The sequence below is a fragment of the Microtus oregoni genome, unplaced genomic scaffold (assembly GCF_018167655.1).
Source record: "Microtus oregoni isolate MIOR12 unplaced genomic scaffold, Mior012 000043F_ref0000047, whole genome shotgun sequence".
Classification (NCBI taxonomy): Eukaryota; Metazoa; Chordata; class Mammalia; order Rodentia; family Cricetidae; genus Microtus; species Microtus oregoni.
The window spans coordinates 4629754-4656641 of NW_024543210.1; the positions used below are offsets into that span (position 1 = coordinate 4629754).

At 40.4% G+C, this 26888-nt stretch overlaps 1 protein-coding gene across 1 annotated transcript in view; it reads right to left on the reverse strand.

Annotated features, from left to right (window-relative positions):
* Positions 1 to 22989, reverse strand: part of LOC121434288 (40S ribosomal protein S25-like) — a 43321-nt gene extending 20332 nt beyond the window's left edge. Inside the window, exon 1 of the mRNA XM_041633098.1 lies at positions 22894 to 22989. Coding sequence (XP_041489032.1) covers positions 22894 to 22989 — 96 coding nt within the window. The remainder of the gene's footprint in view (positions 1 to 22893) is intronic.
* Positions 22990 to 26888: the final 3899 nt, after the last annotated feature.

Consider the following 26888-nt stretch of genomic DNA (forward strand, 5'->3'; position numbering starts at 1 on the left):
GAATTTATACCAGATGATACAGAATTGACCTCATTATTTATTCAGTTACAAGATATAATCAGGAATAGACATCATCCCATATACATAACACACATCTGATCCTATGTGGGTCTGCCAGGTCCTCTAGCACAAGGTAATGTAGAAATCAAACAATTATTGATTGAAAATGTGCTGAAGGCCTCATAATTTCATAAGAAAACATCATTTCAATTGCAAATGTTTAAAAAGGACTCTTCCATCACATGGCATCAAGCTAAAGAAAGTATAAGGAGCTATCCTACTTGTCCTTTATACAATCAAACACAACTACCTTCAGGAAGTAACCCAAAGTGTACTCAAAGGAATAAAATCTGGCAGATGGATGTGGAACATTTTGTAGAATTTGGGAAATTAAAATATGTACACCATTCACACATATTCAGGTTTTCCATGGGCAACTGCTTTGAATTCAGAAAAGGCTGAATCATTAATCACACATTTACTAGAAGTTATGGCCATCGTGGGTGTGCCTGTAAAGACATACAATCTTCCAGCATATGTATCTAAGAAAATGGAACAGTTTTTTTCTTATTAAAGTTTAACACATATTATAGGTATACCAAGCAATCTTATATATCAGGCATTTATAGAAAGATCAAAATTAACTATAAGAGATATGTTAAATAAACAGAAAGAGATAATATATATCCCCCCAAATAGCTTGCAGAACGCTCTATTAACCTTGAATTTTCTTAAGACTAATGAGAAAGGAACAACAGCTGCAGATAGATATTGAACAATAGCCAGACTTCTGAATTAAATCATCTGGTGTACATCAAGGAAATGTTGAGCTTAGAATGGAAATCAGGAGATGTGTTATGTTGTGGATGGGGTTTTGCTATTCTTTCTGCAGGAGAAGAAAAGCTATGGATGCCATCAAAATTAAGCAAGATTCAGTTTGAAAAGGAGAAACCTCTTGATAAAGAGAAATGACAGCTAATCCATAGAGTTGACAATCCTACAAGTTGTAAGGAAACCTCACAAGAGTTGGTTCAGGGTTCTGCTCTTGTTTTTGCAAAAAAAAAAATACCCATCTTTGAGAAGTCACAAGACCTTGGACATCTATATGCCCAAAGAAGAAAAGATAGCTATCCATAAAAAAAAATCACCAAGCAATGAAAAATCTAATTTATTATACCAATATTCTCTGCAGGGTAAAATCTCACTACACAAGCATACATATCTCCTTTCTCAGTATCATGGTGGTCCCAAATCACTTAAAAATCAAAGTTGATGTTCAAATTGGACTATGACTCTCTCCTTCTCTAAATCCAAACATGTTCCAAATAAGGAAAATTTGGAGTTTCTGCCTCATATCAGGAGAGTCACCTGGTGTACTGATGTGGAAGTCCCCTCTGTGTGCTGTGATTTCCATTAATGAATAAAGAAACTGTCTTGGCCTGTTGCTAGGAGACAGAACTTAGGCAGGGAAGATTGAATTGAATTCTGGGAGGAAGAAGGCAGAGTCAGAGAGATGCCATGGAGCTGCCAGAGATAGACATGCTGAAACTTTGCTGGTACGCCATGACTTCATTAATCCACAGATTAATGGAGATGGGTTAAATTAAGATGTAAGAGTTAGATAATGAGAAGCTAGAGGTAATGGGCCATGCAGTGATTTAATTAATACAGTTTCTATGTGGTTATTTCAGGCCTAAGCTAGCTGGGCAGCTGGGCCAAACAAGTGGCCCCTACTCCCACAGTGTAGGACAGAAGGAAAATAAAAATCTAGGACCTAAGGTTATTGAACCTCTGCTTTCAAAAATTCTACTCCTCCCCATATCTATTCTAGTCTCTATGGCACTTTTCTTTGAATATATGTCTATTGAAACTCAAACTTTTTGTTTTGATATAAATGTTTAATTTTTTTTACAGTAAGCAATAAATTTTCCTACAGTACTCTTAAAGTTTCCAGGAAGAAGATGGGGCTCTACAATAATGATTCCACCTGGTTCATATGATGTTATTCAGCTGATAGCACCACTTAAAGATTGACTTTGGACTAACTGCTCAGGACAATTTTGAGATGGCTAGCTGAGATGATCCAACCTAACAGACTCCTCTAGCCAGGACTTGAGACAAACTCTGCACTTTCCATTATTCAGAGACTGGACAACAAATGACAAAGCTACCTCTCTCAGGACTAGACAATTAACGCAACTTATTCTTTTCAGGGTCCCTTAAATGTGCCATCATCCCCAGACAGCAGGAAGTAAATTTAAGAACATGATACCTACATTCCCAACAGTTGGAGTGGGTGATTTTTGGTCTTTCATTGGGTTATGGATATTTGTCATTGTTTAGGGAGATTGGTTATAACTTGCTATTGTTAATGGTCAGGAAATAAGCTAAACAAAGGAAATTAGATTCAAGATTCTTGTTTTGAAAAGAAAAAAGAGGGATATAGATATGATGGGATAAAAAGGTAGATTATTGAATCTACCCTGTAAAGAAAAAGGAGGATATATATATATATATATTATATTATATATAATATATTATATATATTAAGATAAAAGGTAGATTACTGAACCTACTTTAAGAAGAAACTACTAGTTTTAAATGTTTTACATTTAATTGGAATTTTGTATATTGTATACAAATTTTGTACATTGATACAATTTTGAGATTAATTTTGTTAAAGCATACTGTATATACGTTTCTAATCTTGTTCAAGGTATTGTACCTATATAGCTTATTTAAGAATGTGATGCAAATTTCTAGTCTTTGAAATTTATTATTACCAACTGCTTGGGACAATAAGGAAATGCAGGTTAGTAATTAGTCACCTATTACAATGAAACTTGTGGTCACATTAGGTGTGTTTTCAAGGTCAAACAAAGATATATTTTATATAGACAGGGCATCTTCAAACACTTCCACAATCTACAGGATATGGCATTTAAGATGTGGTAATAACGTAGGCTCTTTTTTATGACAATTAGACATGTCTGCTCCTGGAAGTACCAATCTACTTCAGAAAAGATAATGGGCATTGAGGAAACTTCACATGGAGTTTACTTTCTTTGTGGCAAAAGTAAACAATTGTGCAAGAAAATGTCTTTGCTGCGACTGCTAACAATATGCTGTCCTAATTGGACAAGCAGGACTCAAACGTAAGTAAATGTCAAACATTGTCAAGACAAAGAGAGACAGACAGGCCTTCAGAATATCATGGTTCATAGAAAAGTCTATCTATGCTAGGCCTGTAGGCTGAGGATAGATGCCCTAACATTGCAGAGGAAATTTGTGTGACTATCCAGGCAGTCAGCTGCTTCTGTCATTACTCACATTTTTTGGAAGTCACTTGCTCACATGTCCTGCTTATTCAGTTAATGTTATTTCCTTCTTGGGTCTCTGAGGGAGTTGAAGACTAGATAGTTATAGTTTTCCTTGTTTACCTGATGCAGAAAGAAAATTATGGTAGAAAGTGAATTAGGTATAAGACTTTGGACTCACAAAGATAGGATAGATAAGAAATACTTTCTCTGAATTTATCAAATACTAATGGACTAAACATTGTTGATATATTTATTGCCTGTACATATTATATCTAATCATTGTACTTATTGTATACAGTTTTGCTTGAATTATAGTCTTCTTTTCTATTTTAGACAAAAGGGGAAATGTTGCGGGAGGTCCTCCCACTCCTCCAGCCTATCACCACTGAGGTACCAGCCCATTGGGGCGTGGTTTCTCTCCCTTTAAAAAAGCGGCCACTTCCCTCTCCTCTCTCTCTTCACTTCCTGCTCCACCGGCGACTAGACTCCTTTCCTGGTTGCATAGAGGGCTGTTGCCTGGGACAGTGATCTGTAAGTTTTTTCCTCTTTAAATAAATACCACCCTAATAATCATAACCCCGAATTGGTGTGGCATTGTTTGTGACTTACGCCTTCATTTTGGCACCCAACGTTTGGTTTCAGAACCTCTCCTTTCCCCGCTCGCAGCTGTGAGTCCGGCTTGGCGGCCGCGAGTCCAGCTTGGCGGCCGCGAGTTTGGCTAGGCGGGAGCCCTTCCTTCCTCAGCCGCCGCCTGTGCCTTGCAGCGGCGGCCTTGGACTCACCACGTGGATTTAAACTCCATAGGCCCGCATAGTCTCTGCCCGCGTGGTTTGCTCTTTTCTGAGTCATTTTTAAATCTCCCTTGCAAGTACAGCTCTTAAGTGGCACGAACCAGAGCACGTGGTTGCTGAAAACTGCAACCCCTCAGGGTGACTCTGTCACGTGGAGGCATAAGCGGCTTCTAGATTGCTCTTCTCTACCCCTGGATTCTGGGTTTCTGGTTCCATCTCAGGAATTGATTTAATTACATTTACTTTGTTGAGAAACTTGCATTTTCCAGTTTTTAACATCTACTAAGGCACTGAAACAGGACCATGTTTTCACCGCGACTCTGCAACAGCGCCACCTGCTGGATAATAGGTAATATGGCAGTTTTCGTTTCTAACGCAAATTTTACTGCTTTGTTTTCACTAATACAATGGATTAGTAAACTTATATTTACTAATACAACGAATTACATCATACAAGGTTTATATGATTATGGGGATACCTTAATTTGCTTGTTACTAGGCCTCAGTTTTCTTTACCATATTCTATCATTAAGGAAGAATATGGCACTCCTAAGAACGATTGAATCTTTACGTACTAATAATGAACAGAATATGGCACTCCTAAGAACGATTGAATCTTTACGTACTAATAATGAACAGAAGAATATGACACTCCTAAAAACGATAGAATCTTTACAAACTAATAATGAACAGAAGAATATGGCACTCCTAAGAATGACAGAATCTTTACGAACTAATAATGAACAACTAATTGACAGGATTAAAATTATTGAAAATCAGAGGTTATCTGAACAAGTGGATACTATGACAGACAAAATTGATTCCATATCCAAGGGTATTAGAAAGTTACCTGAAAGGGTTCAGGCTGTTGAATTTGACCTTCAGACTTTATCACAAAGTTTTGATAAGGTAACAGACAGAATGTACCTCCAAGATGGGAATCTACATGATATACAAGAAAAGTTTAAGGAGGACATGTTATCTTTGAAGGAAAAAATTAAAGCTTTGGAATCACAGGTGCAGAATGGGGACCAAAAAATTGATACATCAGTGAAATCACTGGAAATATATACAGGTCAGGAGATTCAGGATTTAAGAGAGACAATGATAAAAAGATTTGAAAAGATTGGGGAAATTATTGCAGCTGGTGAACAGAGTAAGGAGGCACAAGGACAGGATACAATGCCTCCACCAGCTATTAGAACTGGCTTACCCAGGGTTCTAGCGACATACCCTATACTTAATTCTGAAAAAGCATCAACTTCTAAAGGCTCAAAGGGAGTCAGAGAAGCTAGATGGACGCCAATAGCAATGAATGATTTGAAAGAAATTAAGCAAGCTGTTGTTAATTTTGGCTTGCACAATGCATATGTAAAGGAAATGATAAGGACTTGGGCTTCTAATGCTAGAGCTACTCCCCATGATTTCCATCAGTTAGTGTCTGCAGTTTTAGATAATGGACCTTCCTTGATGTTTGGAATTTATTTCAGAGAAGAATCCAAACATATGGAACAGCAAGGAAGAGCAAAAGGTATTGAGGTTTCCCAAGATCAAATTCTTGGTGCAGGAGAATATGCTGATCCACAGGTCCAAGCTCTTTATGACGATGAAGTACTGTGTCTATGTCACCAAGCAGCTTTAAATGCTTGGAATAGGATACAAGATCCAGCAAAAAGGGTTGAATCATATACCAGAATTAGGCAGGGACAGAGAGAACCCTTTATTGATTTTTTGCAAAGATTAATTAAGGCTCTGGACATAGGGGTAACAGACCCAGAAGCTAGACGAATACTTCTTGAATCTCTAGCTTTTGAGAATGCAAACATAGAATGCAAAAAGATAATTGGGCCTTTAAAGTCTAGATCAGCACCTATGGATGAATGGATTCAGCATACGATGAATGTTGAGACGTTTAGCTATAATGATGAATCTTGGGTAGGAGAAGCGATTTCCAAAGCAATGAGGAGACATCAAACTGCCAGGTGTTTTAATTGTGGTAAATTAGGACATTTGCAAAGGGATTGCAGGCAAAGAATTTCTAGGAATAATATCTCTTCTGGGAATGACAAAAATAGGAGACCTCGGCCTTCAGGTATATGTAGGAGATGCGGTAAAGGCAGGCATTGGTCCAACGAATGTAGGTCAACAACAGACAGACGGGGCAATCCGATATCATCGGGAAACTCCTTGGGGGGCCTCTCGCAGGCCCCCAAGCCAACAGTGGCCCAGTCATTCCCAGTCACAGTGGAGAACGTGCCTCACCAAGAAAATTAAAAGCTCCAATTTCTGCTGTAAAAAGTAATACTGGTCTAAATGAAGAATTACGTGTGGAGGATGAGTCAAAAAACCCAATAGGACAGAGTAAACGTATATTTTGGCAGACTTCTATTAATGATCAAAGACCAAAGCTAAGAGTCTGTATAAATGGCACTTTTATTGAAGGCTTATTAGACACAGGTGCGGATGTAAGTATCATTACCCCAGAATCTTGGCATCCGAATTGGCCTCTTCAAGAGGTAGATGTTCAGTTCCTGGGAATTGGAACCCTATCTCGTGTAAAACAAAGCACAAGATGGGTTGAATGCATAGGGCCCGAAGGGCAAATAGGAAGACTAAGGCCATATATAGCCAATATTGCCATAAATTTATGGGGCCGTGACCTGCTACAGCAATGGGATACCCAGATTAACATTCCTGTATTTCCAGGAACTCATAATTCTGGGAAGGATATGATGAGGTATTATGGAAAAAGATCACCAGCCATTCAGGCTGTACAAGAACATACAGCAAATACCAAACCTTTAGAGGTACCAACAGCCCTACCTTTAAAATGGCTAACTGAGAAGCCAATATGGACCAAACAATGGCCTCTAGCTGAAGATAAACTACAGGCATTGGAACAGCTGGTGCAAGAGCAACTAGATGCTCACCATATTGAAGAATCAACCAGCCCTTGGAATTCTCCTGTGTTTGTTGTAAAAAAGAAATCTGGTAAATGGAGAATGGTGACAGATCTAAGAGCTGTCAACAAAGTAATTCAACCTATGGGCCCACTACAATCTGGAATTCCTTTGCCTTCTCTGTTACCAAAAGGATGGCCTCTTATAGTTATTGATTTGAAAGATTGTTTTTTCACTATACCGTTACAAGAAAAGGATAGAGAAAAATTTGCCTTCACAGTGCCTACTTATAATAATTCTCAGCCTAATAGGAGATATCAATGGACTGTCCTCCCACAGGGTATGCTCAATAGTCCTACACTGTGCCAATATTTTGTAAGCCATTGGAAATAATTCGTAAACAATTCCCCAAGTCCATCATTTATTATTACATGGATGACATCTTGTTATCTGATTCAAATAAAGATACTTTAGAAAGGATGTTTGAAGAAGTAAAGAAAGTCTTGCCTAGGTGGGGATTACAAATTGCCCCTGAAAAGATTCAAAGAGGAAATTCTATTAATTACCTAGGTTACAGAATAGGGTTAGAGAAAATTAAAACGCAAAAGGCACAAATTAGGAGAGACCGGTTAAAGACTCTTAATGACTTCCAAAGATTGTTAGGAGACATTTCCAGTCTACGACCAGCTGTTGGGATAACACCTGATCTAATAGTTCATTTAAACAAAACCTTAGATGGTGATAAAGATTTGAATAGTCCAAGAGAACTGACAGCTGAAGCAGAAAAGGAACTGACAATGATTGAGGAAAAATTACAGGAGGCACATGTGGATAGGGTGAACCCAAATCTTAGCTGCATCCTAATCATATTGTGATGGAGGAAGGTCATTGGCTAATAAAGGCACTGCCCTGGCCCATTTTATTGGTTAGAGGATAGGTGGGAGGAGTAAACAGAACAGAACACTGGGAGGAAGAGGAAGTGAGGTCAGAGTCTCGACAGCTCTGCTCTCTGGAGCAGACGCCTCAGCAGAGACGCCATGCCCTGCTCCCTGGCAGACACACGTGATGAAGCTCGGACCCAGGATGGACTAGGCTAGAATCTCCCCGGTAAGCGCACCTTGGGGTGCTACACACAGATGATTAGGAATGGGCTAAATTAATATGTGAGAATTAGCCTAGAAGAGAATGGGCCAAGCAGTGATTAAAAGAATACAGTTTGTGTGTTGTTATTTCGGAGCATAAGCTAGCCATGTGGGCGGCCGGGTGTGGGGGACGCAGCCCTGCCGCCCCATACTACTACAGGTTGGCGCCCACGTGGACAACTGCTTCCACATAAAGCCTGAGACAGCTTGGGAAGTAATTCTAGAACAAAATGAAAGCATTGTGCCTGGTTTCTTGGTAGCAGCAATTTCTCGGTTCTACTCTGCTTGCTAGAGGCAAGCAAGCACCTCATCTAAGAGAGGCTTCCTGACTCAGCTTTAGCTGCAAAGCCTGCAGCTCATTAAGAGGTCCTGCCACGAAACACTTAAAAGGTGTTGACGAAAAGCTGAACACATGCTTTTCGGTTTTCAGCCATAGCAGGAAAAAAGCTGTGCCGTTTAAAAATGCCGGCTTTCTGGGCCATCCTTCCAGGGCAAACTCTGACTGTTTGAGGCAGGAGGGCCAGCTACCGAGAGAGGACTAGAGTGTTGTCTGTTGTAGCTCACTTGCTGGCAGGGACCTTGAAATGCCATACAGTTGTTGCAGTAAACATGGCTACAGCCTGTATATCCACCATGAGGCTGGAAAGCTAAGGAATGGACTGGATCTAGCTGGCAAAGCCATGCCTTTAATCCTACTGATATTGCTTGGTAAATTAAAGACTCATGTGGTCAGAAAAAGAGAGATATACAGTAAAGAGAGATTCAAAGACAAAGAAAATTTTTAAATGGTTTACAGTGTGTTAAAAATATATGCAGACTAAAAGTTGAAGTTCTTAAAGTAAAAAACATAAAAAAAGGAAGAGAGTTTTTGTGTGTGGTAGCACACGCCTTTAATCCCAGTGCCTAGAAGGCAGAGACAAACAGATCTCTGTGAGTTCAAGGTGTAGTAGTATACACCTTTAATCCCGAATGCCTGGGAGGCAGAGACAGGCAGATCTCTGAGAGTTCAAAGACAGCCTGGTCTACAGAGTTACTTCAGGTCAAAGATACAGAGAACCTGTCTCAAAAAGCAAAGAGTTAAAAGTAAAAATAAACAAAATAGAGGTTAAAACAAAGCTGTACAAAGATGGAAAATAAACAGAGAATTTTGATACTGTATGCTATTATGCTCTCTTTGAATTATTTGAATGCTGAGGAAGGAGCAACAGCTGCTAAAAGATATTTATTTATAAATGCTGCTGAACTAATCCGACATAGATATTTTGATGCCTTGACTTTGAAATTTGGATCTAAGGACATGATACTTTGGAAAGGAGTTTCTTATTTTGTTTTCACAGAGGATGAGACGCTGTTCATTTCTTCTACTCCGATTTGGTATGATGGACCACGTCCTCCTGAAGGGTTGGTGTGAACGCCTTCAGAAAATTGCTTCGCTCAACTGCCAACTGAGATGAAACTAGCACACAGGTTATACCATGAAAGACCTAATTAACGACGCCCCCATTCAGCAGGAAGCAGTATGGAGAGAAAAAACTGCGCCCATGTTCCCAAATACGGTTTATAAACGTTCTTTTACATTTAAAGGGGGATATGATATAGATATCAATAATTTGCATTAGTATAGATTTTGCTTTATTGATAGAGATTTAAGGTCAATTTTGTTATATGTATAAGTGTTTCTGATTTTGATTAAGGTATTGTGATTGTGTAGTTCATTTAAATATGTACTGTATAATTAAGAAATATAGGTTGTTAATGGATAATCATCGATAATAGTAAAGCTTGTAGTCATGTTAATTAGATTTTCTAGATATATAGAGATATATTTTAGATAGACATTCTTCATGTCTTTCAAAGATTACAGAATAGGACATTTAATGTTTTAATAACTGAGGACTTTTCATGACAATGAGACACTCTGCTCCTGGCAGCACCAATCTACTTCAAGAGGAAGATGGGCATCGAAGAGGCTCGTTATGGAGTTTTGATAGCCATTTGGGCAAGAAACTGCTCTTGCCTGGACTATTGCATAAACTGGACACAGAGAACCCGCAGAGAGAGGACTACTGAACTTGCCTAAGGTGAGATGATCTTTCGGGGTTCCTGATTCATTTTGAAAGAGTCTGCGAGACATTCTGCAGGACACAACAGATAGTGACTGAACTGAGTTTGAATTTTCCTGCTTTATGGAAATGTCTGCTGGATACCATGGGCCTGAAGGCTGAAGATGGATGCCCCAACGGTACAGAGGAACTTTGGGTGACTGTCCAGGCAGCGAGATGTCTTTGTCATTTCTAGAGTTTGAAGTTTCTTAGTTCTTGTTTACTTAGGTAATATTATATCTTTCTGGAGTCTTTGATGGAGTTAAGAATAGTTAGTTATAGTTATAGTTTTCCTTAGTTATGATAAAGATTATTGTAACTTTTACTTGATAACTGTTTTCTTATATGTAATTTTGCTATGTTAAAGCCTTCTTTTTGTTTAAACCGAAAAAGGGGAAATGATGGAGGAAGGTCATTGGCTAATAAAGGCACTGCCCTGGCCCATTTTATTGGTTAGAGGATAGGTGGGAGGAGTAAACAGAACAGAACACTGGGAGGAAGAGGAAGTGAGGTCAGAGTCTCGACAGCTCTGCTCTCTGGAGCAGACGCCTCAGCAGAGACGCCATGCCCTGCTCCCTGGCAGACACACGTGATGAAGCTCGGACCCAGGATGGACTAGGCTAGAATCTCCCCGGTAAGCGCACCTTGGGGTGCTACACACAGATGATTAGGAATGGGCTAAATTAATATGTGAGAATTAGCCTAGAAGAGAATGGGCCAAGCAGTGATTAAAAGAATACAGTTTGTGTGTTGTTATTTCGGAGCATAAGCTAGCCATGTGGGCGGCCAGGTGTGGGGGACGCAGCCCTGCCGCCCCATATTACTACAATATTGCCTTCCAGAATTTCTCCTACAGGGATTCTAATGCAGAGGGAAGATATTATTTTAGAGTGGACATTTATACCTAATAAACCAAGTAAAAAATTAAAAACTTATGTGGAAAAAGTCTCTGAATTAATTATAAAAGGTAAGCTGAGACTTCGTCAACTAGCAGGTATAGACCCAGCAGAAATTATAGTGCCTTTTACTACTGAAGAAATAAAAAAGTTATGGGAAGACAATGAACCGTGGCAAAGAGCTTGTGCTAACTTTTTGGGAGAAATTAATAGCAACTATCCCAAAAGTGATAGACTTAATCTCATAAAAAGAACTTCTTGGATTCTTCCTAGAATTGTACGTGATGCTCCAATAACTGGAGCCCGTACGTTCTATACTGATGCAAATAAATCAGGGAAAGCAGGTTACAAGTCAGATGAATTGAGTAAGGTGGAACAAAGCCCTCATAATTCTGTCCAGAAGGCAGAATTATATGCCATTCTTATGGTGCTAAGGGATTTTAAAGAACCTCTTAATATAGTTACAGATTCACAATATGCAGAAAGAGTTATCTTACATATTGAAACCGCTGAATTTATACCAGATGACACAGAGTTGACTTCATTGTTTATCCAGGTACAAGACATAATCAGGAACAAGCTTTGTCCGATGTACATAACACACATCCGGTCCCATACAGGTCTGCCTTGTCCTCTAGCCCAAGGCAATGCTGAGATTGATCAATTATTAATTGGAAGTGTGTTGCAGGCCTCGGAATTTCATAAGAAGCATCATGTCAATAGTAAAGGCCTAAAGAAAGAATTTTCCATTACTTGGCAACAAGCTAAGGACATTATAAAGAGATGTCCTACTTGTTCTTTCTATAATCAAACACCGTTGCCTGCAGGGAGTAACCCAAAGGGTACTAAGAGAAATGAAATCTGGCAGATGGATGTGTTCCACTTTATGGAATTTGGTAAATTAAAATATGTACACCACATCATAGACATGTATTCAGGTTTTCAATGGGCTACTGCCCTGAGCTCAGAAAAGGCTGATTCAGTAATCACACATTTATTGGAAGTTATGGCCATCATGGGTATACCTGCGCAAATAAAGACAGATAATGGTCCAGCATATGTTTCTAAGAAAATGAAACGCTTTTTTGATTATTATAATATAAAACACATTACAGGTATACCAAATAATCCTACAGGTCAGGCAGTTATAGAAAGATCAAATCGTACTATAAAGGATATGCTGAACAAACAGAAAGGGACTGAAAATACCCCCAGAAATAGATTACATAATGCTTTATTAACCTTGAATTTTCTTAACGCTAATGAGAAAGGAACGACAGCAGCAGAAAGACATTGGATAATGGAAAAGTCTGCTGAACTAAATCAACCGATTTATTTCAAAGATGCGCTGACCTCTCAGTGGAAGCCAGGAGATGTGCTACGTTGGGGAAGGGGTTTTGCTCTTGTTTCCACAGGAGAAGAAAAATTGTGGATACCATCAAAATTAATAAAGTTTCGATTTGAAGAGGAGAAACCTCTTGGAAAGGAGAAATGACAACTCATCCACAACGATGATATTCATACAGGTGGTAAGAAAAACATATAGAATGGGGGCAGGGTTCTGTTCTTATCTCCACAGGAAAACACTCATCTTTGAGAAATTCAAGGGACCCTGGATGTTTGGATACTGACAGATGGAAAAATACCTGCCCAATAGGAAATATCAAGACAACTGATGGGTTGTGTAAGTAATATTAAACCATATTTCTAAATTTATAAAGCTGGTTTTGAAGTTGGACTCTGGCTCAGTCCCTCTCCAATTCCAAGCCTGTTAGTAAGAGAAAAACCCAGAGTTTCTGGAGTTTCTGTCTCATGTCAAGAGCCATGATATGGGACAGAAAGAAATATGAGTTTAGAAAACATCTTTGCTTTTCTTCATATCTATCATACTTTTCATTGAATATATCTATCATGTCTTTCATTGAATATATATATATATATGACTATATATGTCTATATGATTAATGTTTAAGTTTTTCATAATGAACAATGAGTTTTTCCCGAAGTGACATTTGAAGTTTCCAGGAAGAAGATGGGGCCCCATAACAACAACTCCACCTGGTTGATATGACGTCATGATACTGATAGCGCTACTACAAGACCTGCTTTTGGTACCAGCTGCACAAGACAGTTCCAACTTGGTTAGCTGAAATGGTGCACATCTTTTTTTTTTTTTTTTTTTTTTTTTTTTTTTTTTTTTTTGGTTTTTCGAGACAGGGTTTCTCTGTGGTCTTGGAGCCTGTCCTGGAACTAGATCTTGTAGACCAGGCTGAATGGTGCACATCTTATACAACATTTTGGCCAGACCTGCACAAAATACTCAGAGACTATTGGCAATTTTAAAAGACATTGATCTTGAAATTTAACTCACAGATCCCCCAGAAAGAACGTCGCCCCCATGACAGCTGGAAGTAATTCTAGAGGACGACGTCCCCTCTCCCAGTAAAGTTTGCCCTTGGGTTTAGGGACATCATTTAGGGGTTGATTATAATTAGTATACGATTGAGGGTTGGGGGAGGAATTTTATACGCTCAGGGATCATTTTGAAAAAAAAAAAAAGAGGGATGATGGGATAATAGATTTGTAATTGTGAGTTACTGTTTTTAGACAAATACATTGGTATAGATTCTTGTATATTGATACAAAGTTAAATTATATTGACTATTGTACGCATGCATGTTTCTACCTCTGTTTAAAACATTTTTTATGTATTGACATATATTGTATTGATATATATATATATATATATTGTATATATTTACCATATTGCAGTGTACATTTCTACCTCTGATTAAGATACTTATATAATGTTTGTGTATTGATATATATTTACCTACTGCAATGTATATTTGTACATTGTTTATATTTGGAGGTCATTGTCCTCATTTGTTTCACAGTCGTTTATTGTCTTAGTCTTTAAGTTAGATAGATATTGAGAATTATATAGACTAATAGTCATCTAAGTTTGTCATTTATAATAGACTAATCAGGTTCTTTAGATATATAGCTATTATACTCAGTATAGATAGATAATCTTCAACTTCTTCAAAGAGCTGTAGAAAATGGCCTTTAATCTAACTCAGAGTTTTGTGGTAGTGAGACACAATTGCTCCTGGCAACACCACTCTATTCCCGAGAGAATGTTGAGCACCAAAGACACTCCACCTGGAGCCTTCTTTTTGGCAGAACTGGCCTTGGGGCAAAGAAATGCCCATACCTCAACGACTGACAAAGATACAGAGCGTGCATCAATGGATAAAACAGGGCTGTCATATCCTGCCAAGACAAGGTAAGATAGTTTTGAAAAGTTGCTTGCCTTTGAAAATGGTATGTCAGTTATGTTAGGCCTTAGCCAAAGTTGGTTGCTTCAACGCTGCTAACGTGATTTTGGGTGATTGCCCAGGTAGCCAGTTGTCTCTGTGATTTGTTGCATGTTTTGGAAGTTGTTTTACTAAACTTCCTAATTACCCAGGTAACATTATTTCCCTTCTCAGATCTTTGATGGGGTTGAAGACTATATAAATGTAGTTACTTTCTCTCATGACTTGGCCAAGTTATTTATTATACAAGACCTAAGCTAGTTAGAATAGGATATTTGTACTTATTGTATATAATTTCATAGTAGGTTTAGAACTCTCTTATTTAAACAAAAGGGGGAGGTGTTGCGGGAGGTCCTCCCACTCCTCCAGCCTATCACCGCTGAGGTACCAGCCCATTGGGGCGTGGTTTCTCTCCCTTTAAAAAAGCGGCCACTTCCCTCTCCTCTCTCTCTTCACTTCCTGCTCCGCTGGCGACTAGACTCCTTTCCTGGTTGCGTGGAGGGCTGTTGCCTGGGACAGTGATCTGTAAGTTTTTTCCCCTTTAAATAAATACCACCCTAATAATCATAACCCCGAATTGGTGTGGCATTGTTTGTGACTTACGCCTTTAGGGAAATATAGCGGTATTTCATCTGTATTTTAATAAATAAAGCTTGCCTGAAGATCAGAGGGTAAAACAGCCCCACTAGTGAGCCTTACAAACTAAGCAGTGGTGACACTCACCTTTAATCTCTGTAGCCACAGTGGTTTGTCATAGAAACCAGGTAGTACTGATGCACATCTTCAATCCCAGCCCTAGAGAGGACTATAAGACAGGAGGGGACAGCTCTCAGACATAGTCTAATTCTTAGATTCCTGGAGGCAGGATTGCCATGTCAGACTGAAACAGAGGTAAGAGCCAGTGGATAGCTGTTTTGCTTTTCTGACCTTCAGGTTGAACCCAATATCTGTCTCTGGGTTTTTAGTAATTGTGCTAAACTTGATTCTGTAATTACACCGTTATTAGAAGTTATGGCTATCATGGGGAAACCTGTACAAATTAAGACTGACAATACTTCAGTATATGTCTCTAGTAAAATTAAATGGATTGTTTTTGCATATTACAACATAAAGCACATTACAAGTATACCACTAATCCTACAGGGCAAGCACTTATAGGAAGATCTAATCTTACCTTACAAGATATGCTTAATAAACAATAAGGGGTAATAAAAAGACCCCAGAGATTGATTATCTAATGCTTTGTTAACTTTCATATTTTTAAATGCTAATTAAAAAGAAAGGCATGCCAGCTGTAGAGAGACATTGAATAATAGAAAAAAATTGCTGAATTAAATCATCCTGTATACTTTAAAGATTTGTGACCTCAGAATGGGAACCAGAACATGTTTTACATTGGGAAAGGTTTTACTTTTGTTTCCACAGGAGAATAGCTATAAATACCATCAAAATTAATAAAGATTATATTTGAACAGGAGAGACCTCTTGATTAAAAGAGGTGATAGTTCATCATACAACATGGCCATTCATTCTGAACTAATTTATACGACTAACAAAAGCTTTTCATTTGATCAGCTATAACTAGGCAAAAAGAAAATCCCCCAAAGTTATGGTTGGGGCAAGATTTTGTTCTTGTCTTTCTAGGAGTTAGAAGTCTCCAACTATGGTCTCTAAAGACCACTGAACAAATGAGACATCTGGAGAAGAGAGAATCATCAAAAAAAAAAAAAGTCCAAAGAAAACGAGTAAATTAGCCTAATGGTATATCACATTTTCAATAGGATAAAATCTCATAAATCTATCCAGATGCTTGTTTCTGCAGTTCTCTACAGACATATAAAACAAATGGTGCATTTGTAATTCTGGTTTAATTAAAATTCAAAGCTGACTTTGGGTTGGAATGTGGCTCTCTCCTTCTCTAAACCCATGTGTGCCTGTTAAAGGAAAATCCAAAGCCTCTGTCTCCTGTCAGAAGAGACAACTGGTATGGGACGAAGAAAAACCAAAACTGGGACTATTATATCGCCACTAATCTCATAACCCTTTGGTTTTATTTTGACTCTTTAAAACTTTTCTTAATGTATTAATATTGTCTCCCAATTTATAAGATATACATATATATAAACTGTCTTTTCTGATATTAATGATAATAGAGTACTAATTCTCGAAAAGGTTTAATCTGGCTTTTTGTACATGATTTTGGGTTTGAGTTTCTATCACATAAGTAGGAAATAAGTTTGTGTTCCATTTACACTTAACAAATTGTGGTCCTTTAACCTCTCCACAATCTGCTGCATATAGGTGTGGGAAGTCCTTCTGTCTATGTGTTACTTTTATTGGTTAATGAATAAAGAAGCTGATTTTGGCCAATGGCTTAACATTACTTAGCCAGGCTGGAAGAGATATATAAAGAGAGTAGTCGGAGTCAGGGAGATGCCATGGAGCCATCAGAGGGGAAAGAAACAAGTTAACAGCTGGAACCTTGCTGGTAAGCCAGAGCCACATGGTTATACACAGGTTAATAAAAACGTGTTAAATTAAGATGTAAGAGCTAGCCAATAAGAAGTTAGAGCTAATAGGCCAAACAGTTTGTTTGTGATAATTAATACAGCTTCTGTGTAGTTATTTCAGGTATGAGCAGCCAGGACAAACAAGCATCCTCCTCCAACAGCATATGACATTTAGTATGTTTAAGTTTTCTGCAGTGAACCATGACCATTCCTAACAGCAATCTTTGAAGTCTCTAAAAGGATGATGGGGCCCCACAATTATTCCACCTGGATTGTGGTAATACCACTAATCTGACAAAAAAAAATCCAAAGATCATCTTTGGACTACAAACTACTCAGGGAAATTTCAAGGCAGCTACTAAGAGTGTTTGGTCTCATGTACTACTCCATCCAGGACTTCAGATAAGCCCTACACTTTTTCATTACACAGACTGGCAACAAATGATACAGCTAGCTCTCCCAGGACTTGACTATTATCTCAATTTTTTCAGGGTTCCCTTGAGATGCTCTTGCCCCACTCCCAGACAACAGAAAGTTATCTAGAGAACACAACACCCACATTCCCAAGAGGTGAAGTGGGTAAGTTTTGGTCATTCTATGTGTTATGGATATTTGTTATCATTTGGGGGGTCAGTTACAAATTATTATTGATGTGGTCAAGAAAAAAAGCTGAACAAAGGAGATTAGATTCAGGGATCTCATTCTGAAAAGACAAAGGGGAATACAGAAATTATGGAATAAAAGGATAGATTACTGAATCTACTTTTAAGCTAAAAAAGGAACTACTAGTCTTAAATACTTTATGTTGCTGAATTTTTGCATATTGATACAAATTCAAAGTTATTGTTAATATTTTTAATATCATATATATTTCTATTCTTGTTTAAGGAATTTTTATATATTGATACAAATTTAAGATTACTTTTGTTAAAACATACTGTGCATATGTTTCTACTCTTGTTTAAGGTAGCTTATTTAACAATGAAATGTAAATTTCTAGCCCTTGAAAGTTATTATTACATACTATTTAGGATAATAAGGAAATACAGATTAATAGTTAGCCACATATAACAATCAAACTGTTAGTCATGTTAGGTATGTTTTGAAGGTCAAACAGATGTATTTTAGATAGAAAGGTGGCCTTCAATCACTTCATAGATGTACAAAATATGGCATTTAAGATGTTTTAGTAGTATAAGGCTTTTCATGACAATGAGACACATCTCCTGGCTGCACCAATCTACTTCAGATGTGATGATGGACATCGAAGAACCTCTATAATGTAGTTTGTTTTTTGTGGCAAAAGTTAGACACTGGGTAAGAAACAGCCCTTGCCTTGACTGCTGATAGTATGTTGTCCAAATTGGACAAGCAGAACACAAAAGGAAACAACTGCTGAACTTTGCCAAGGCAAGGTGGAACAGTCCGTCAAAGTTCCTGCAACAGCCTTGTAAGAAACTTTTAATCACTCATAAGTAGCTTTTAGACATAAAGCAAAGAAAAACCAGCCTACAATTTACAATCCCAGAGAACCTAGACAACAATGAGGATGCTAAGAGTGAGATACATGGATCTAATATACATGGGAAGTAGAAAAGGCAAGATCTCCTGAGTGAATTGGAATCATGGAGACCATGGTAGATGGTTGAATGGGAGGGAAGAGAAAGGGAGAGGAGTGGAGAAAAACATATAGTTCAATAAAAACAATAAAAAATTAAAAATAAAGAGAAACATTGCATTGAAAAAATCCTCCCTTTCCTTCAGTCTGCACCCAACGCAGTAACTACAGAGATGCTTTCAAACAGATGTATTGGATCATCAGTTCATTTATTTTGTCAAAATTCCCACAAAGGTCTTCCATATTGCTTTAAGAATTATTATGATAGTTCAGTATACCACAACACACTAAGCTGTCCCTATGAACACAGTTAAAACTATATATATTACTTCCTCTCTAATACCACTACAGGCACACAACTTCTTCCCTCCTCCTTGAACACAGCAAGAGACAATCCCTCTGTGGACTGGCTATTCTGTGCCTAGTAAGCGCTGGACACAGCCAGCCTATGACTTGCTCCCTCAGCTGTTGGAGTTTGTTGAAATATGTTGCTTTCTCTTGAAGACTTTTTGTATAAGACAATTTTAAGTTGCTAAACACACAAATCTTATTATATTTTTCATAGTATGTGTAATGGTACAACCTTATATTTTCTTTATTGTAAATGCATACTGCTACAAAGTGTAACCAAGAAACCAAGGGTTTCTGCTTTATTCTAATGCCAAGGACAGTATTTGGCAGGTAGTAAGCAATGGATATGTGTTAAGTACATGTATAAGCAAGAATCACGCCCTCCATGTGACCTAGCAATGCTTTATGTAACTGATAAATTATATAATTCCCTCTTTCTGGAATTCTAATAAAAAATCTGGAATAAAAATTATTTTTAAAAAAGATTATATATACATACATATGTGTGTATATGTGTGTATAGTGTTTTGTATGCATGTTTGCCTATACACCAGAAGAGGGCATCAGATCTCTCTGTCTCTCTGTCTCTCTCTCTCTCTCTATATATATATATATAAATAAATATATATATATGGACATGCTGTCAATGCTCTTAACCTCTGAGCTATCTTTCCAGTCCTAAAACCACTTTATTTAATTATGTCTGTGTGTATGCGTGCAGGTGTTCATGGAATTTGGAGGGCTGGAGTAACAGGTGATTGTGAGATGCCCCACAGGGGTGCTAGGAACCAAAGGTACTCCACAAAAACGGCCTCACATACTCTTAACTGGAGCCATCTCTCCAGTCTCTCTGATAAGAAATGTTTTAAGTCTTAACTAGATAATATGAACCACAGAGTAAACATCTGCAGAAATTGGACTTTTTTGCAAAAGAAACAAAACAAGACAAAACAACCAACTTTTGCTTTTCCTTTACTAAAATGTCTCATATGGTTGCAAACTGTCACTTCTAGTCACCAGAGGCATTTCTTTTAAGAAACATGAGAAGAAAAAGGTGCTTCTTGTCACCCTTAAAAAACAATTAAACTGCAGTTTTAAAAATCAAAATAGAGAACCCAAGTCTATCATTTACTTTCCTATTACTGATAAAATCCCTGACAAGAGCAGGCTGAAAAAGAGGTTGTTTGCCAGAGGTGGTGGCACAGGCCTCTAATCCTAGCATTAGGGGGAGAGGGGCGCAGAGGCAGGAGCATCCACAGAGGAGAAGCGGAGTGGTGAAGGACTACGTGCAGTTTCTTTCCCACACTCACATGTCCCAGGCCCCAGGCAGGGAAGGACAGGACACACTGTGGGTGTCTTCCTACCGCAGTTAACAGGAGATAATTATATCCACAGACATCCCTTGAGGGCCGGCTCCCAGGTGATACTTGACCCTGTCAGGTGACCACACAGCAGGAGCAGGTGTGGTTTCAAAACACATAAACAACAGAGGCTAGAACAGAGTAAGCTGTGCACACTGAGAAAGGCAACCCTTCGAACAGAGGGGAGAATGGAACAGCTCTGCCATCCAAAGAAGAAAAGAAACGTTACTAGAAGCTTTGGGCACAAACTTTATGGGGGAAGTTGGGAGAATCCTCTTCGGGTTCTTTGTTTCATTAATGGAAGAATTTGAGAGTAGACAATTAGGAAGCTTGAGGGCATGTTATTAGTGTTTGAGAGAGTGGGGTGTAGAGGGCATGTTGACATTCAGGCGTTTACACTGACCTGCCCTCGGGGACCTAGCAGAACAGGTCAGGAGCAGCAGCCAAGATGTGACACCGACTATTGCAGCCGGTGCACATGCGCTATTTCCCCTATAAAGAGCAAACCCTTCTCACTCCTCTCTCCCCCTTCCATTTCTGCTCAGAGGCCACCTCTGCACCCCACTCCCAATAAACCGCCCACGTGAGTTTTGTCGCATGGTGTGGCTTTGTGTTGCCTTGGCTCCACCCCCAACGTTACCTTCTGAAGTCCAACTATAACGGGGAAGAGAGAAAGTGATGCCCTTTGAGTTAGGCGGGCATGTTCAGCAATGAGGTCAACAAGCAGCCACGTGGTAAAAGGGGAGGGTGGCTTTAGAGAGTGAGCAAGAAAAGTCCAAAACCTTGCTCAGAACAGACAGTATCAAAGTCGATGGAAAGGAGAAGGAAGCGAGCTGACTTAAAGGAGTGGGGACAGAAATGATGAAGCTAATGCCGTCCTCTCCTGACTCCACTTTGCGTTTGCTCAGACAGTTCTCTGCCCTCTACTCTCTTCTCCCAACAGTCATGACTGCTCAGCAACACGTGTGAGATTTCCATGGCCTTGAGCATGGTCCAGATGTCTTAGCCAGAATAATTGGCATGCTATGTCTAAAATCATTGCTGTGCTCTGCCGGGAACGAAAGTTTCAAGGTTACTCTGACCCTCGTCTAACTTGGTTTTTGTCTTTAAAAACTCGACATCACTGAGTTTGGGCACCAAGAAACTTTTAGAGGCATAAGTGTCTCTAGGTCTGGCCATCAATTAAAAAGAACTTAAAATTTTAATTATCTTAATTAGCAAGGTTGCCATAACTATCCCACGTGGATCATTACACAGTAGTGGCCGGGTAAGCGACTATACCGAGAACAGAGCTTTCATTAACGGGATAATTATTCCTCCCACATACTTATGCTTTAAGTTTTAATTACCGTGCTTGAGAGACCTGTAAAACAAAAATACCTCTAACCTGTGAGCCCCACTTGCCCAAGGACAGATAATGTCCTGGAATACTGGGAGCTGTTTATGTAAGATAACACGCCACCTGTTTTCATTTTGGAAAACAAGTTGGTTGTCCCACCTGCGCAGAATGTGCCTGGTCACATAAAGGCGGGAGGTGTAGGCAGACAGCATATCAAGGTGCATGCTTGTCCCTGATGGAACCTTTGGGTACTGCCTTTGTAAGTACCTAACTAAGGTAATTCCTGCCCACTTTCTGGGAGCTCTGGCTTTGGCAAAGGTCTTATTCTTGCCCAGTGGAATTGGCACAAGCTTTCCACCACGGTCTCACATGCCACATGGGGAAGAGAGGAAAAGGGACCAGGAGCTGTAACTGTTTTCTGAGCTGCTACTTAGGGGCCCTGTTATATTTAATCCGTTTCTATCCCCTGTTCTCAGCGTCTCTAGCATGCAGGTTCTAGGGATTGGACTCAGGGTTGGCAGTAAGTGTTCTTACCCACTGAGTGGTGTCGGAAGCCCCTTGCTTTCTTTTCTGAACTCTTTTACCCCTTCCCACTTCTACCTCTTCTTCAGATATTGACCCAAACCCCCGAGCCTGCCTGCTTTCTCTACTTCTGACTTCAAAGGCAATGCCTTTCTCTTTCCGTCTCCCTTCACAGCTGTCAAGATTTACAGTCTACCTCTCTTCTCATCCTTCAGCCTCCAACAAGTATTCTTTGAACCTCTTCAGTCTGTCTTCAAATTTCTAGCAATACTAAGAACATGTACAAGGGAAGCCTGATTCCCCAACAACATATACCATCCAGACACCTAATTCTACAGCACTCTTTACAACCAAACATATTAACGCTTAGCAATTTATTGTAAAACCAAAATCACCCCATCTTAGCACAGATAAAACATAGTCATTGTAATGGTCTGTCCTGTCCCTTTAAAAGACAAGCCCTGCCCACTTCCTCCCTTGTCAGGACCAAGGCAGGTGGATCTTCCCTCTGCTTCCAGTCCGAGAGTCCCTTTTTGTCTCTCTCCTAAAGAGGTAGCTGCTGCCATGGCTCCTCCATGCCCCTCTGGTTCTCTTTTTCTCTCTCTGGTGCTTGTGACTTGGCAGGTTCTCCATGTTCCTTCCTGCCCATGGCTGAGGGCACATGGCTAGGGAACCAGGTTTCTTTACAACACCTCTGTGTTCTATCTGCCTGAACACTGACCTCTACGCACACCAGCAGCTTCGGTGGTGAGTTTTCCCCTTCCATCTCCCGACCACAGCCTCCACAGCTAAGGTTGAGCCCTTCACTGACATTCATCTCTGGTTGCTTCCCATAGCTAAACACTTGACCAGACAACCCAGGGTTGGTCCTTCCGTGCTAGCACTGCACACACTGTGTGGCGCATTCGATTTGGGGTCCCAGAGAGTCCCTCAAATTTTTCTTTCTCCTTTCTTTTTCTTTTCTTTTCTCTTCTTTTCGACCATTCGTAAGTGGTCCCCAGCATAAGAGACCACTTGGAGCAGCCTCTAGCCTCTCTGGCTTCCTAGTCAGAAGATGACTGGATGGGAGCCAGTCAGGCTTTAACACCCTGCATGTAGAGAGAGGATGCTCTTCCGCAGGCCCTGTGGTATTTCATGGGTTTTCAGCTATGGTATAAACCCTCAAACTATCAGTCACCCACCTGTAAATGCTTCACTGGTGTCCCGCCAGCTCTGCTTTTTCTCAAACTGTCCTTGCCAATGCTACTGCTGCCGACAAGATTGGTCGGATCCACGAGGCAGCTGTTTTCAATTCCAGCCTTTGCTCCCTGCGGCGGCTTGTGGCATGGCAGCTGGGCAACAGAGCAGATCACGCCGTTAGGTCTCTCTTGTTAAAACTCCCATGGCTAAAAACATGTGGCTTTCCCATACAACATGTGAGTGCCACCATTTTGACTGAGGTCATGTGACCTTACCGTCATTTTAACTGAGGTCAGGTGACTTCACCATCATCTTAACTGAGAGCTTTTGTACCCCACTGGGTGCCTTAGAAACCATAGCAGGCTAGAATCCACAGCCAAGAGAACTGAAGGTGGATATCCACGGACAGACAAAAGCAACAGGAGGCAGAGCAGGTTGGGCTGAAAGAGCTAAAGCCTGAAGACATATAACTAACTGGCTTTGACAGAAGAGACGTTCGAAAGAGACACTTGGCTATTCAACCATTAAGACAGTGCTCCCCAATAAAACAGTGGGCTCCAAAGAAATTGGAGTTGTCTTGGGAATCTCACCCTGGAGATAAACACAGATGGAACCTGCTTGTCTCTGGGAGAGAATGACAGTTTGCCGTCAGCCTGTGGGACTGTGATGTGGGAGTGTCATATATCAATCTGTTGATTTCATTGGTTAAGCAATAAAGTAACTGCTTGGCCCTGTGGGTGGAGTAAACAGAACAAATGCTGGGAGGAAGAGGAAGTGAGGTCAGACTCCACAGCTCTCCTCTCGGGAGCAGACGCCAGAGAGAGACACCATGCCCCGCTCCCGGGCAGACACACGCCATGAAGCTCCGACCCAGGATGGACTAGGCTTGAATCTTCCTGGTAAGACCGGTTCTCACAGATTATTAGAGATGGGTTGATCGGGATATCAGAATTAGCCAGTAAGGGCTAGAGCTAAAAGGCCAAGCAGTGTTTAAATGAATACAGTTTGAGTGTTGTTATTTTGGGGCATAAGCTAGCCAGGCGGCTGGGGTGCCAGGGACGCAGCCCCCCGCCACTCTTATTACTACAGGACTGGAGCTCAGACCATGGCAGACAGGCCAACAGAGGATCTGTTTAGATTTGTACATCTCTTGTCTTCCAGTTACACCTTCCCTCACATGACTCCCAAGATGAAGTAGGGCAGTCACCGGATCCCTTTGCCCCTCTTTCCAGAGTGTCCTCATCAAATGAACCTCTTTTCTCTGTTTTTCACTATCAGTTTGACTCCTTTATCTGGTGTATTGAGGATGAATGGTGAGCCCAGCATTTCAGGGTTGCCAGGGCACAGGCTCACCCAATGTTTTAGGGATGCCAGGGCTATGACCCTAACTCCTATAACAGTTTTGGCGAGTCACCCAGGAGCTGGTGAAAAGGGTGTCTGTCACTCACAACAAGTTAAATCTGGAAGAAAAGATGGGATTGTTGCAGCAGTTGCTGGGGTCATCTTATTTCAGAACACTTCCCTACCCCCTCCCCACTTCAGCCAGCATTTTCTCCTGTTTGGTGAAACAGAACAGGGGTATTTGGACTCTGAATTCTGGAGAACGTCTAATCTTTGGTATGTCTCTCCCCATCAGAGCACTTCCAAATTCACCTTTGGTTTTATTGGAGGGGGCAGGGAGCAGAGAGGTTCTTATTAGCTGTTAGGGCTCTTTTTGAACCATATTGGTCACTACCATTTGGTGACTGGCTTTCATTTGGGGGGGGGGTACTGTTGAACTGTCTGGCTATCTCTTCCTCTGCAGATAGGCCTTGTCAGTTTGGAAGTTCCTTTGAGCTAATCTGTAGCTCCATTTAGCTCTCTTGGGCTCTGTTCAGCCATCAGGTTCTGGACAACCGTTTTGAGGTTTAGAAACAAGGCTATGGAGGTGATACCTACCACCCAGTGAAAAAATATGAAGTCCTTCCTGTCTCAGAGTCCACGGGCTCTCAAGGGCTGTGTGCAGCTGCATTGCACTGCAGAGGGCCCAAAGTGGGCCAGGTGAGTTTTCCACGCTGCCGGCCACACCCGTGTCAATCTAAAGACGTCCATCTCCCCCCTCCTTAGTCATTTAACTCGAGCCACCTGCTCTTTTCTTAGTGAGCCATTATGACTATGAAAGAGCATCTCCCTAGCCAGGGCTTGTTTTATGGGGGAAAACCAGGGATGCTTCCTAGAGAGTAAGACACTAACCACACACCGCATAATGCCACGCTAGTCAAACACCACATCTATGACAGGAATCCTATCCAATTACAATGGTTGAGAAAACCTCTGAGTGACTCATCCGTCAGGTGCAGCAGATCACAAGGGGTTTGGGTGTGTATGGTGATGTGGGCAAACCTACTGCATGGCCTGTTGTAGTCAGTGTTCTGTTGCTGCAAAGAGACACCATTGTAACAGGAGGAGCTGGCTGCTTGTCATCCCAGCTAGCTTACACCCGAAATAATCACACAGAAATTGTGCTAATTAAATCACTGCCTGGCCCATTATCTCTAGCCTCTTATTGGCTAACTCTCACATCTTGATTTACCCCATTTCTAATAATCTTTATGTCACCATGAGGTCTTGGCTTACCAGGAAATATTCAACATTTCTCACCTGGCAACTCCATAGTAGGAAAAGGGTATAGAGAGTCATAAAATAAAGTTAATGCTTAAAAAAAAAAAGGGTAAAGTCTTTAAAGAGACAGACAGTACAAGGAGAGATGGCTCAGCAGTTAAGAGCACTGACTGGCTTTCCAGAGGTTCTGAGTTCAGTTCCCAACAACCACATGGTGGCTCTCCATCTGCTCTTCTTCCCAGCATTCAGTTCTGTCTACTCCGCCTACCTAAGTGCTGCCCTATCAAAAGGCCAAGACAGTTTCTTTATTCAACCAATGAAAGCCACACATAGACAGAAGAACCTCCTACACCACACTATGACCACAAAGCGCTCACTAAGGAAAGCATTTGATTGGGACTGGCTTACAGTTTTAGAGGCTCAGTCCATTCTCATTGTGGTGGGACATGGCTGCAGGCAGGCAAACATGCTGGAGAGGGAGCTGGAAATTTTACACCTTGATCCATAGGCAGCAAAAGCAAACTGTGTTGCTGGGTGTAGCTTGAGCATAGGAGAAGTCACAAAGCCCAGCCCCACAGTGACACATATCCTCCCACAAGGCCACACCTACTTCAACAAAGCCACACCTACTCCACCAAGACCACACCCACCCCAGTAAGACCACACCCACTCCAACAAGGCCACACCTACTCCAACAAGACCACAGCTCCTCATAGTGCCATTCTCTATGGGGCCATTTTTCTTTTAAACCACCACATAGCCCTGTGTATCTATCTACATCGTTAGTCCTACATTTAAGCAAAGGGTAAGAACACCGTTTACTATGTATCTCATGGTTTATTGTGTAGGACTAGATAAGGGTCTTAAGTGACTATTACCATTGTTTCACTGTGCCCTCCAATTTAATGAGGTTTTGTTAATCCCATCAATCGAGAA